The sequence below is a fragment of the Neovison vison genome, chromosome 5 (genome assembly GCF_020171115.1).
Source record: "Neovison vison isolate M4711 chromosome 5, ASM_NN_V1, whole genome shotgun sequence".
NCBI classification, from domain to species: Eukaryota; Metazoa; Chordata; class Mammalia; order Carnivora; family Mustelidae; genus Neogale; species Neogale vison.
In genome coordinates this window covers 6,238,632-6,252,422 of record NC_058095.1, presented here as the reverse complement: position 1 = coordinate 6,252,422, position 13,791 = coordinate 6,238,632, and the positions used below count along the sequence as shown (strand labels likewise).

At 59.9% G+C, this 13,791-nt stretch overlaps 1 protein-coding gene across 2 annotated transcripts in view; it reads left to right on the top strand.

Moving 5' to 3' along the window:
- The window catches only part of TMEM104 (transmembrane protein 104), a 54,677-nt gene that overhangs the window by 33,800 nt on the left and 7,086 nt on the right, over positions 1 to 13,791 (top strand). For both annotated transcript variants that reach the window (XM_044247479.1, XM_044247478.1), the window contains exon 9: positions 3,934 to 4,027. In XM_044247479.1, the coding sequence (XP_044103414.1) occupies positions 3,934 to 4,027 (94 nt within the window). The remainder of the gene's footprint in view (positions 1 to 3,933; positions 4,028 to 13,791) is intronic.

Genomic DNA, 13,791 nt, shown 5'->3' with positions numbered 1-13,791 from the left:
GAGCCCCGCATCGGGCTCTCTGCTCAGCAGGGAGCCTGCTTCCTCCTTTCTCTGCCTGCCTCTCTACCTACTTGTGATCTCTGTCTGTCAAATGAATAAATAAAATCTTAAAAAAAAAAAAAAATCAACCCATGAGACAGCAGCTCAGCATCTACCAGAATTAGGCAGAATTAGGTGCCCGACTGTGTGTTTGAGCCCAAGGGAGGAGCTCCATGCAGAGGACACTGGTCCCCGAGCAGAGCTTAGAAGGCAATGGAGGTAAGAGAGGGGGAGAGTGAAACTCTGTGCGCAGGTGTGGCTGGGGCTAAGCGTGGGGGACGACACGCACCAGTTGGCTCTGGCCCCAGGAAGGAGAGGACAGGGACAAAAGGACCAAGACGGATTCCCCAGGACAGTCCTGAACTCTGCCCAGCCTTTCGTCTACACGGTTCCTCCTATCTGAGGTATCCCTTTCTCTTTGAAGTTCCCCTGGGCGTCCCCACCCCAGCCCCAGCCAGGCAGGGTCAGGAGCCCATGCTCTGTGCTCCATTTCCCCTGTGGGACCGTAAGAAATAACGTTTCTGTGGTTTTAAGCCACCAAGTTCTGCAGTCACAAGACACAGGTACAGAGAGTGAGGAAGGAGACAGAGGTTGTTGGGAGCTTGAGCCGGAGCGGCTGGAGGTGAATGGTGTGCTGCCTGCACGGGGTTGCAGGAGAGAGGCAGCTGGATGGAACTGTGGACGAATCCAGAGGGCCACCAGGACCCTGTAGAGCCACACCCAAGCCTTGCTGCGGGACCTTAGCAACATGGGCTGCCTTATGTCCATCAACACTGGCAAGGTTGCCCTGGGGCCTTTGGTGCACATTTAAACTCACCAACGCAGAGAAGAGGCCCGAGCGACCCCATTTGCACCTTCCCAGATCTGTCTCAGACTTTGTTCCCGGTGACCAATTTGAAATTTCATTAGAAACCAAAGAATTGCTCTTTATTCCTTTTTTTCCTTCTGGAACGCGTTTGGCTGCCGCAGGTTCTGTCCCTGCCTCCTGGAATGATTTGGGCTCTGAGAGTCCTTGAACAGAGGCTGAGTCTGAACTGATCAATGGCATTTGGGGGTTGAACCATTGCTCAGGAGTCGGCTAATTTATAATGTCATACGGGCTAGACGAGAAGACCCAAGAGGATAGGCTGTCTCTTGGCTTTTTATCTCCTCTTTTTGAAGAAGGAAAGGGAAAACAGGAGGTGCCACGCTTGGCTGTTCAGCATTCAGAGATGAACTCCGTCCCCGCTAGACCCTGGGCACATGGGGGCTGCTTCTCCTCCCGTGCCCCCGTTCTTCCCAGAGACCTGGCAGCAGCCGCTCCATGGCTTCCTTTCCGGCTCTGGATGCCGGCCCCTGCGGGCGCCGAGTCTGGCTCTAACTAATTTGCAGAGGACACCTGTTTCTTAATTAGCCCCAGCCTGTGCCGTGTGTCTTTGGTCCGGGCTCCCTCCGATGCGTGAGCTCGTGGTGGGCAAGGGCTGCCGTTGGGGGTCTGTGCATGGTTGCTCCGACCACCCGGGCCCTGTGCTTCCCACTCACAGAGTGGTAGGGTCCATCTGTGTCCTGGGCCTTAAAACCACATCCCGGCCACCAGCCCGCCACAGGTGTCTCTGCTGTTGACCAAATCTTCCAGAACAACCCTCTACCGCCAGGCCCCGCTGCCAGCCCTAGACCCAGATGTGGGAAGTCCCAGGCCAGTGCAGACCCTCATTCGGAGCCCCCCTGCCCTCCTGCTCCCCATGACTCTGATGGCCTCTCACATACACTTCTTGCTCGACTCTCCAGGTGCGCCTGTATGCTTCGTGTCTTTAAAAAGAGGGAAGCTCTTGGGGGACCGGGATCCCACCCTGCAGGGTTTTATAAAATGCATCCTCTTGTGTAAAACGATCTTGGTGAACAGCTGGAGGGGATGAAGACGGATCTAGCATCTGGAAGAGGACCCGGGCTGTAGCAGGATTCCCTGCCTGCCTTTGGGGCTGGTTCTGCTGCATACCTTCCCCACCCGCCACCCACCTCCCCTGCTTCCCCTGCCTCGGTTTTACATAGTAGAACCTTCTGAAAACGAGTCTCTAGGCTTCAGAGATGAGCTCTGACCTCCCACATAAGCTGCCCGTAAGAAAATGTCCAGCGCGAGCGGTGGGCACCGTGGGTGGGAGGGGAGGCCCCCACGCCTGCCAGGGGACACAGCAGGAGTCTGGTTTTGAGCAGCCCAGCGTTGTTTAGAAACATCTGTGGCAAGTGGCTTTGTATGTATTCTTCCTGAGGCCTCTCCCTCTTCTGCCCTTCAAGAAAGAAATCCTGTTGAAGTTTCCCTGAAATGGTTATTCTCCTAAAGGACGAACTGATGGTGCCGCTTGCCGGCTTGCTGTGCGGCTGCAGGCCCTGCCTGAGTCCGGCCTGCAAGGGCACCAGGCCACGGCCTCCCCTGCTCCCATCCCCCCCGCCCCACTCCTGCTCCCACCCCCCAGGCACCCCTAGCCTAATGGCGCTTCCCCTCCTCCTGGCGGAAGCAGAGCTGGCTCCAGGCCCCCAGCAGAAAGCCCTTTCCAGAAGTCTCCCAGCCCCGGAGCGGGCCTGGAGGCCTTGTCCCCCAGCTAATTAGAGCTTTCTCCTTAAGCAGTACTTTCGTCTGTGGTGTCATCCTCACAGTGATAATGGACTTGGATAAGAGGTCACAGCTTCTCCCACTTCCCGCTTTCCTTGCGGATGATGGTGGGGGAGGGACGGGCACAGCCCCCCTTCCGCCAGCGCCCGCCTGCCTGTCACCCTGTCACGGGGTAGCCAGGGAGTGGGGGGACTGGCCGCCAGGCGGAGCAGCTGCAATGTCTCCCCCCCAGCTCACAGGGCCAGAGCCCCGCTGCTCCCCACATTCGGGTCTCCACCACCCGCTGCACCTCTGGCGAGTGTCATTAACATTAACGTGATAAAACGGGCGCCGTGGAAATGTTAATAAGGTCTGTTGCGTCTGCTGCTTCCGAGTGGCAGATTGGAAATGGTACCATCATCATAGCGCCAACCAGCAGCTTTTAATTCCTCTGCTCCCTGAGCAGCCCGTTTGGCATGGAAATCCTAACCTTGCCTCAGCCCCCAGCCCGGCTCTGCTGTGCCAGGCTTACCCCCACTCTCCTTTGCAGAGAGGGTTCAAATTTTCCACCGACTGGTTTTCTAAGATAGGGTTTGAATTCTTTTTTTTTTCTGAGTAACCGCTTGGTTTTCCCTATTCTCCACAGCGGAGGAGCACTGAGCCCCAAACTCAAGCCCACTTTTCATGGCTGCGGTTCCTTCTCTTCTTGGTCCAGGATAGTCCTCTGAGAGATTTGCCCTGGAAGCCATTGACTCTTGCTCTGGCTCTCCAGGCTTTGCCTTCTCTTGAAGTCACAAACGTTGCTGATGGACAACATCCTGATCGATCCTTTCCTCCGAACCTTCAGCACAGCGTTCTTTCCCATGTGCTGCGCTGTTGGGGCCCCTGATGTGCTCCTCCCTGTGTGCGGTCTGCCCAGTAGACCTGGGGGCCCAGGGTGTGCCTGGCTTCCTCTCAGATCCCCATCTTGCTGCTGTCCCACACCTCCTTGGGGCTTGTTCCCAGCTCCGTGCAGGGCCCAGGAACCCTCAGCATTTGCTAAAGAGGAATATCAGGCAATGTCCCTGGGGTGTCCCTGGGGGTCGTGCCCAGAAAGTTGTCTCAGGACAGGAGGCATAAGGAACAGCCAGAAAGCACGGCTCTGGGTTTCTGTTGCACCCCAGGGAATACCCTCGCGATGCTGTTGGCCCCTGGGGAGCCTCTGCTGACCCGGGTGCACACCGCGGTTAGGACCGGCAGCCAGGCAGGGGCCATGTGGACAGCGTGTCCGCGCATCTCCGCGCGCTCCCAGCCCCTGCCCCCCCCTCACACGTGTTTCTGTCCCCCAGGCTGTCTTCACTCTCTTCCTTGGACCCTTCACCTTCTTCGACGTCCAGAAAACCAAGTACCTGCAGATCCTGACCTCCCTGATGAGATGGGTTGGTGAGTGAGAGACCTTTCGAGTCTTTCCTTTCTCCTCTCGTCCCTTCCTTACCCTTTCCAAGACGGCCGTGTGTGCTCACAGCGCAGCTGGAAGGTGGTGGGCTTCCGTGGACTCCTGAGAGCCAGGAAGGGGCGGGGGTAACACAGTCCCGACAAGGATCACGTGTTGTGGACGGAGCCCGAGCTAGGCCCAGCCTTCTTCACATGCCCATGCAGCGTCCCCCCTGCCCCCAGGCTGGGCCAGGACTCCTGAAGTCCCCGGGTCAGCTCTGCCCACTTCAGGGCACGAGAATGGCACCGCTGTGCCTTCTTGTGGGTGTGCCATGTGGCACAGCCGTAAGTCCCAGCAGGCTGTGGCAGCCGCGTCTGCGTTGCCGGCCAGCAGGGTGTGAAAAGACGCCCCTTCCATGATGCCCCTGACTGACCGATGCCCTCCTGAGCAAGAACATCGTCCTTGGGTGGTTTGGGGGTCTCTCCCCCTAAGGCAGGTTTGTGGGAGGGAGCTCATTCGTTCCGCCGCACCGACCCGGAGGGCTCCGGCTACTGAGCGCTGTAGACCCAGGACAGGAGGGGGTAGTGGCCGCGTCGCCTGGCACTGGCTCTGGGATCATTTGCATTCCTCTCTTGGTCTAAAGGCAAAGAATACCCTTGTCGTTGTGGCTGAGAGGTCTGGCAGAGGGCGTCTGCCTCCAGCACCTCCCCTGCCCGGGCACCGAAATTCCCTGGGAGCCTGAGGGCAGGACTCCTCCCTCCCGAGCTTCCTCTCGAGCTCCCGTTGCCATCGCGTCTGCCCCAGCACCCCTCATCAGGACTCAGGGCGCACAGCCCTCAGCACTGGCCCTCAGAACAGCTTCTGATAAGTGATTTCCGGCTGTTCTCACATTCTGCAGAGGATTCCAGAATCCCAGTGTAAGGAGCCAGTGCGTCACAGGGTCTTGGCATCTTCAGTCGGGAGGGACCATGACCGTCATCCAGTCCCCACGCCCGCGAGGGCAGGCTCCACAAGCATTCACACGGGGTGGCCTCTGGGCCAGGAGCTCACGACGGGGCCCCTGCCCACTCGGAAGGGTTGCTTGTCAGCACTGGGAAGTCCTGCCTTGTCTTGAGCCCAACTCGGCCGCCTGTCACCTCCTTCCACCTCGGTCCTTCCTTGCGCGGAATTGAGAGCAGGACTGAGTCATCTGCTGCGTTAGCTTCGAGGCCTCTGTAACCCGGGACACCTGTCCTTCGTCAGCCAGCCCAGCCGAGAGAGCAGGAGGACACTTGTCCAATAGGGAGCGGGATTCCTGGTCTGCCCCCCTCAGCCGGTCCAGTCCTATATGTACCTTCACGATGCTGTTTGCAAATTTTATTCACACGTTTGAAAGCCGCGGGTTTAAGTAACATGACCACCTGGGAAAGAATGAGAACTTTTGATTTAGAACACGAGGATCAGGCTGGCTCCAAAGATAAGGTACTGGAATAGAGCCCCCCCACCTCCCCGGCCCGGGTCCCAGCAGGGCTCACTTCCCAGCGTTGGGATCAGTGGGGATCACAATCCCAGCTCTGACTGTCCACCCTTCTCCTTGGGAAGTAGATGAAAGCCCTAGAGAACTGCGGAAGGAAAAATTTTCTCAGCGAAGCCTCCTCTTCTCCCCCTGGCCCACCTCCGTTGTCACCGCTCCTCTGCTCCCAGAGTCCCCAAGGTCCTGCCCCTCCCCCACACAGCACTGGTTGTCCTGACCCTCCGCATTAGTAGTCCTCACCTCCCCAGGGAGGGCAAGGGCAGGGTGGGGAGAGGTGGGGAGACTCCTGTGCTTTAGAGGGCTGCCCGGATCGTGACGTGTCGTGATGCTCCACGACAGTGACACCCCTGTTTATTGAGCGGGACAAAGTCCTTCGTGTGTCTAGTGAGTGATGAGCAGGTTGTTGAGAGGGAGGGGAGGAGGCTGGTGGTAAAGGAAGAGTGACTGTCCCAGTATGGGGTGGGAGACCCCGCCAGACTCAGCTCCCGCCGCAGAGAAGGCCTGAGCTTACACTGCCAGCAGGGCCCTGGGGGGGCCTCCAGAGCCTCTCAGAGCAGCCCTTGTGCCCTTTCCACGCTGCTCTTGGAGCCCTGTCCTCCTCAGAGTAAAACCGTCCTGCCCCCTTGTGACCCCATCGTGCCTCCCCTTCTCCCAGCCAGAGCCCCTCCCGCTGGCCAGCAAGGCTGGTTACCCCCAGGGGCTGCAGCAGGATCCCCCGAGGGGTCCCTTCCTCAGGCTCCCGGGCCCTGCGAGGTGACAGTGGCCTTGCGAGAGGCGCTTGACAGCAGGGAGGGCCTGAGGGACACAGCAGCACGTGAAGGTCACCCGCGCTCGTGTTTCTGCATGGTGACATTGTTGTCACTGCAAGTCATCTGCCTCTTTTCTCCCTTCGATCTGATAATCAGATGGCGCCGGCCTCTCTGCAGAGCTGGTCTCCAGAGCGTTCTGGGTGACCGGCAGGCGGTCATTCTTCTCCCGGAGAGGCTCGGGCCCCTGTGCCGGGAAAGCTAAGCTCTGTGACACAAAGCCCTCTGAAGCAGAAGAAAAATTGTCCAGTTAAGTAAACTCCAGACTGTACCCAAGGCTAGACTACAGTTTCAGGCTAGGGGCACGGGAGCTGAGCCGCCGGGCCCTTTCCTCCCTGGTGGTGAGAGGGGTTCCCCTCATCATGGCCCCGGGGCCACCGCAGGCTGGGAGCCGAGAAAGGGGGCAGTGGGGAGGGACGAGTCCCAGGAAGCTGCCAGATACCAGCGAACAGGCAGCCCTGTTGCAGGAAGGACCGGGGTCTTCCCCGGGGGACATCTGCGAGGGGGGCGTCTCTCCTCTGGCCCGAGCTCACCCAGGTGGTTTTTTCTAGAACCCTCCAGAAAGCCCTGTTTGTCCTCTTTGGTCTGCGCCAAGTCCTCCGTTCTCAACAAACTCCCTTTCATTTTGCTTCTGAGAAGCAGCTGTGTGGCCGTGTCCCCCCCCCCCCCGACCCTCCCTCCTTTCCCACACTCCCGCATCCCTGCCCCTTCCCTCTCCCCAGATTAGGGCCCAGACTATCCAAGAGAGCCAAGCCCGAGCGCAGGGTGGCAATAAGCCGACTCGGGTTCTAAGAAGACAAAAGGGAAGAATGAGCACCAAAGGGACCGGAAAATCATAAATAAACGTGCTGAGCCGGAAACTTTCTTGCGCTTAATTAGGAATTTGTTCTGCCATCTGTTGACATGAGGCTGGGGAAGACTGCGGAAGCCCCGCCCGAGCAGGGCCCCCGGAGCCCAGGACGAGGCCAGCCCAGCAGCTTGAGGCCAGTTCCCTCCCTGCCAGAGCGGGCCTTTGCACGTGGCCACTTGTCCAGGAAAGTGTCGGCGCCTGAATGACAAGTGACGGTGTTGATTCATCTCTTTTGCTCTCCAAATAAGTTCTGGGCAGCCCAGGCAGATCGGTGTGGGAGACCCAGATCCCAGGTGCCCGGATGGGCTCCGTGTCGTCCGGCAGGTGAGACTGTCGGGTAGTGTTAGCAGGCTTCCTGACCAGCCCCACTTGCTGTCCCGTCGCTCAGCCCCCGGCTGCTGGGCTCCTGAGCCCAGGGCTTCGCTCCTGGCGCCTCCGCTTATGTTCCCATCCACGTGGGTCCCGGGGCGCACAGCCAGCCCTCGGCCGGGTTCCTTGTTCAGCAGCGGCCAGGGCAGGGTCCCCCCGGGAGCGGCTGGGAAGATAAAATGGGATCCGGAATCAGGGAGGGAGGGCTCTCAGCGCTGCTCCTGGCGCAGGGTCAGCGTTCAGTAGCAGCCGCTGTGCGCAGCCCCGCCACCGTCCTCTGTGTTGGCCAGTTCATCCCGGGGCCGGCCTCAGTGGGAGCCTCCCTCAGGGCTGGCCGTGAGATCGGGGACGTGGCCCAGGCCGCCTGCGGAAGGAGCTGTGGCTCTGGCCACGAGACCTGGAAGCCTCTCAGGTTGGCTCTGTCAGCCTTTCCTCTGCCCCACTCCGGCGCTTGTCCCCCATGCACGCCTGCACCGCCCCCCCCAGCCTCCACCCTCACCACCTTCAAGGAAGCTTGAGCCTGAGAAGTGAGAAGCAGGCGCATGTCACCGAACGTCCTGGGGCTTTCTCTTTCGGCCCTGGTGCTCGCTCTGTCGGTGGTCAGTAGACCGGGGACACTTAGGAGAGACACACAGCCAGAAGTGCTGACCCGCAGGCCCAGGAGCTGGGGCCGCAGAGCCTGAGCCCTAAACCCCAAAGCAAAGGACGGTAGACTGTCCCCAGCCGCGATGCCTGGCGGGAGCTCTCCGGCAGGAGGGGCTGAGACGGCTTCGTTACTTCACCCCGTACCAGCTTCCGCCACAGACGCCTCCCAGTTGGGGACACACACAGCTGGCTCAGCTCGGGGTGCCCCACTTGGTGTTATTAAAAACCTGATTCTTTCTAATAAAGACTGCTCTGGAGCACGGCAGCCCTCCTCGGTCTGGGCTGATGAGGACCCACAGGGCTCCTTTCTCTGATTGTGTATTCAGAGCAGCGTGGTGTCCGTCACGGCCGTCTCTGTGCTCCCCTCAAAGTGGGTCAGACGCCAGCCTCTCCGCGCGTCCGTGGGCAGACTCGAACCTCATGAAGCTCCGCGGCCCAGCTTTCCCTTCCTCCCCCCAGTGAGTGCCCCAGATTTGTCTTCCAGACCGAGCCAGCAGGGGGAGGTGGGACTCCGCAGCGGTGGCCCGAGAAGCAGAAGGTCCCCAGGAGGAGACCGTCACCTGGGAACATAAGGGCTCTGCTTTTACCTGTCCCCAAAATTCTCTGCGGCCGCTTGGCTGACTCTGCTGCAGATCCCTGACTGATTCGGCAGAGCGCCTCGTGGTGGGACCCTCCACTCTATCACCAGCAGGAGCCAGGGGTCGTCTCTGTCTGGGCCGTCCGTTCCCCACGTCCTGTTGGCCCAACGTGCCGGCGTGGTGTAGGAATCCCCCCACAGCCACTCGCTGCTGTCCCCTCAACCAGTGCTCCTCAGACGGCGGTGAAGGGGGTCCTTTGCCCACCCCCAGCACCCAGCCAGCAACGGCCTTCAGCATCATTCCGCCCACCCCCTCGCTAGACCCCAGGCCAGGGCTCCCCAGGGCCGTGAAGCGTGCAGCTTCTCATTCCTTAGCCCGTGGAGGGAATCCAAGAAAACCTTTCCATAGATGTCTCATTTTGGTCTTGATTTTTGTTTCTAAAAGTTCTCTCTGCAGACGCACTTTAGAGGAGAGGATGCTGGAGTTTCCTGGTCTCGGGCAGAGTGGGCACCCGGTTACGGTCTGCCACAGAGCCAGCCCCGTGCTGCCACATTGTCCCTTTCGTTCATGGAACTGACCCAAGAGCCCTGCTGGGCCCCAAGGCAAGGCCACTACACGGCCACCCCGCTTCTGTAAGCAGCCTTTGTTGTCAACAGCTCTGCATTTGGCCGAGATGTGTGCTGGCCAGCCCATCAGATGGTCCCCGGAGGCTGGGAGGTCGTGGGCCAGCCGCCTGGACACTGGCAAGGGGAGGGAGGTGAGCCCCAGCTTTTGCTTAGTGGGGCGAGGCCTCTGACCAGTGGTAGGGGCTGTAGATGTGTCTCTGCACAGAGCTGGGCTTCACACAGGCCAAGGTGAACCTCACCCACGTGTCAAAAGCAGCCCCGGGTGTCTCAGCGCTAATGGGGCCCGCGGCTGCCCAGGAGCTCCCGCACTTATGTGCAGCCTAGGGGCCGCTGAGCACCCTCGAGCACTGCTTCTGCTTGTTTTCCCCATGCTTTCTCCACCCGGGTTTGTCTGTGCATCCAGCTTCTGCAGGACAGATACCTCTGTCCGTTCAGGCTGCCAGGACCGAATGCTACAGGCTGGGTGGCTTAAACAGTAGAGATTTCCTTGCTCTGTTCTGGGGCCTAGAAACCCAGGATCAAGGTGCTGGCGGGGTTGGTTTCTGGTGCGGCCCCTCTTCCTGGCTGCTCTTCTCCCGGAGGCTTTTCTCCGTGCGCAGGGAGACTGCTCTGGCACCTCGGGCTCCTCCTGTAAGCACCCGGGTCCCATCAGATTAGAGCCCTTATGAGCTCATTTAAGGCCCCATCTCCAAGCGGTCTCGTTGCGGGTCAGGGCTTCCGCCCAGGAATTAGAGGCAGAGATAATTAAGTCCCCAACAAGAGGAGAGACTGGGTGGCCTTCAGGAAAGGTGACAGAGCTGAAGTTTTATGTTTGCAATCTGGGAAGGAGATTATCGGGCTCCCGGCCAGAGGCCCCATGGCTTCGCTGTTGCCACCATTACCAGCGGAGCTTGGTCTGACAGCGGAAGAATGAAAAATGGAGACACTTGCCTCCGGGCGTCACTTGCCCTGCCTGCAGGGTGTGGGAGGGAGAGGGATGGAAAGGCCAGAACTCTTGATTTCCTACTTGAGACTTGATAGCTTTAGAGACTCAAATACCTGCTCAAATACCTGCTCTTTGCCCACGGCGCCCTCCTCCCAGCACACTCGGAAGAAGGAACTCCGCTCTGAGTTCTCCGAGATAATTATTTTCCAGTCGTCTCTGCACCCAGCGTGGGGCTCAAACTCACAACCCCGAGATCGAGAGTCACGTGCTCCACCGACTGAGCCAGCCGGACGCCCCTTTTGAAATAGAGAACAGAGCCACAGAGTGGAACCTCTCTCCATAAGTTAATTATCCAGACGTCCTTCTCTTCGCCCATGATGATGACAATACAGTGACCATGAAGACGACAGAGTCGGAGCCCTCCCGTCACACAGAGGGTGACTCAGTGTGGGAACACAGCTCGATGGGCTTTGAATTCCCTCCGTTCAATGGAGACACAGGTGACTTTTCATGAATTACTACAGGCAAGGCCAGGCATCCCAGAGTGTCTTACAGCCTGAGATAAAATCTGACCCAGGCCCAAGATGCGTGTGCGAACAGGCACATCTGTGAGGGAACGTCTCATCTTTCCCCAAGGGGACTCTCCCAGCTTGATAGGCCAGGAGGTCCTGTCTTCTGGGGCTGTCAAAGGAGCCCCCATCCCAACTCACAGCCTGTGCTCCGGTGGGAGGGTGACGGCCAGAGGCGGACGGACCCGTGCAAGCCCCCAAAATCCAAACGTAATTCCTTTTCAGTCTCAGCCCCGTTCGGAAAGAGCACACACCCAGGGTCCCCCCACATGACAGAATGGTGGGGACACGTTGTCATTGTTTGGCCTTCCTCGAAGCAAGAGGGAGCTTCTTGGTTCACGGAACAGCCGTGAGCAGCCCAGGTCTGATGCCTGGGCTAAAGACACCCAGAATAGGGAGTGTTCCTGGAAGGGGTATGACTGCCCCTGACCCAGCCGAGGCAGGTGGGGTCCCTAGGATGACCCCAGGCCCCTCCTCGTAGCAAAAGGAGAATCCGGTGAGAACTGTGGGTTGGCAGGTGCCTGCCTGCCCAGGACCAGGATTGTGGGCGGGGGAGATACGGTTCCTCGGACAGCAGTGCCCTCCACGTTCTGAGGGGTGGCTTGGGCCAGGCTCTACCCAGATGCCTCCATGACGTGCACCGTGACCAGCTCCATTCTTAAAGGTGGTAAAACACAGGCAGTGATAAGTGACGGGACCACCCAAGATGACAAGAGTTCGGTGGCAGGACCTGGTTGAATCCCACGTGATCTGAGAAGCTGAGCTTGTTTACAGGAAGAGCAGCGGCCTCCTGGCTTCCCCGCGGGGGTTTCCAAGGCCTTAGGGCTTCCCATGGGGGGCCCCCACTCACACCCTGGCCCCGTGGGTCCCGGGGGCCTGTGAAGTGGCTCTCATCCACAGTCGGTCCTGTTACTCAAGGAACAAATGCCCAGGCACCTGCTTAAGGGCTTTGGAACTGCTTGGTCTTCAGCTGACCTCCGCTCAGCCGGGTGTCACCCTTTCGCTCCCCCCAGCCCTCCTGAATCCTGGGAGGCCCAGGCCAGCCTGGGACCAGCCTGAGGAGAGACGCATCTGTGCCCCAGCCTCCTCCGAGGGCAGCACTGTGGTAGAGGAGGAAGCTGGTGCCAGACCCTCCCCGGATCCAGCTCTGAGGGCGGGCACACCACGGCCATTCATTATCATTAGCCCTGGCATGTTGGTTCTCTGCTCGGAGAAGACAGTGCCATCCTCGTGACAGCCGCCTTGACGGATGGCCTCCGCCTCCCGTGTGTCTGAGCTAAAGCTGCTTACGGAGCTCAGAGAACGGCGAGGCGTCTGGAGCAGCACAGGCTGGGGCCTGCCCCAGTCTTGGGACGAGCGGGGCCAGGTTCAGAGGTCAGAGACTGGAGGGGCAGCTCTCCAGGAGGCAGCCCTGCCCGGGTGAGGCAGGAGACAGCCGCTGATTGCCAGAAGGCCTGGTGCCCGCAGCACCACCGGGGACGTCCTGGGGGCGGTGGGGGAGGGGCAGGGGGTTCCTGGGAGAGCTCTGCCCTGCCCCCGTCCAGGCAAGGAGAGCCCCGCCCCAGGCTCCCCAAGGCCAGGGTGCCCGGGCAGGTGGTCCCCCTCGTGCCGGCACCATGCAGACCCTGGAATTCTGTAAGGAAAGTGGAGCCCTGCCCAGGCTTCACCCACACGCCGAGAGCAGTGGGGAGAGCCTCACCGGGGCCCAGAGACCTGGGCAGTATCTGCCACCTCTTCCTCCGCTGCCACAGACCCTGGAAGGAGCCCCTCCCTGTCCACCCTTCCAGCGCAGGCTGGCCCTTCCTCACCTCCCCAGGGATGGGTTTGGGCACACAGAGGATAGAGCTGAAAGCAGAACCCCGAGCCCCATCCTCAGACCCCTGCTCGTCCCTGCCCCCCTTCCCCCCTCTGTCGCAAGCAAGAGCAGGTCACCTCCTCCTGGGAGGCCCTGGCCCATCTGTGGCTTCCCACAGCCAGCCAGACCGCAGAAGGGGACTCAGGAGGGGAGGACCCAGCTCGTGTGGTTCAAGCGCTACTGCTTGACTCTCACTGCCCCCCGGTAAACTAGGACCACCCTTACCCCTGGGCAGGAGTCCAGAAGGATGTTGGTTCACCTGTCCTACTCTCTGAGAGGAGTGGGGCCATGAGGACCGACAGCCGTGAGGACAGACAGCCTCGAGGCCCCGCAGCTCCTGGCCGGGCTGCTTATCCAGCTCTTGCTGGTGAGAGAGAAGGATCAGGAGGCCGCCTCTGGAAAGCAGGGTTTCTCTTCTGATGGCTTTGAGAGCTAGTTGGTGCCTGGGTAAAGGAGAGGACACCTGGTACGTGCTGCCACCTTGACCGCCACACTGATAGTCGCCGACATCCCCGTGATAGGGCGCTGACATTGCCATATGGGATGTTCTTGGTGTAAAATTTACTTTGAACCTGGCCTCCTCCAAAAGGGAAGGGCAGCGTCTTCCCTAAGCCAACTGTCCCGGGCCCCCGAGGACTGGATGTGGGGGAGCAGGGGGCAGGCTGCGCCCAAAGGCCAGTGGCTGGCACTCAGCAGCTGCCAGAGTAAGTGTGTGAAGGTCGCACACCTCTCCAGGCCATATCGCTGGGGTGGGAGCCTGGAAACGGGGAAGCTCCCGGGGGGGCGCCTCCTGCTGCCAGTACCTCGTCCTGGGGGCCGGTCTCTGCTGCAACCCCTGGCTGGTCTTCTTCCCATGAGCTTCGATAGGACTTGGGCTCCTCCCACAATGGGGATCTCATCACCTACCCTGCAGCTAATGTGGCTGTTACCAGTTCTCTCTTTTGTTGTAATTTGCCTCTGCAACTTCCATCAGTTGCCCTGGACGGTGGCCTCCCGAGAGACAGGGTATCTGCTTAGTGCACTCTCCCCAGCTGCC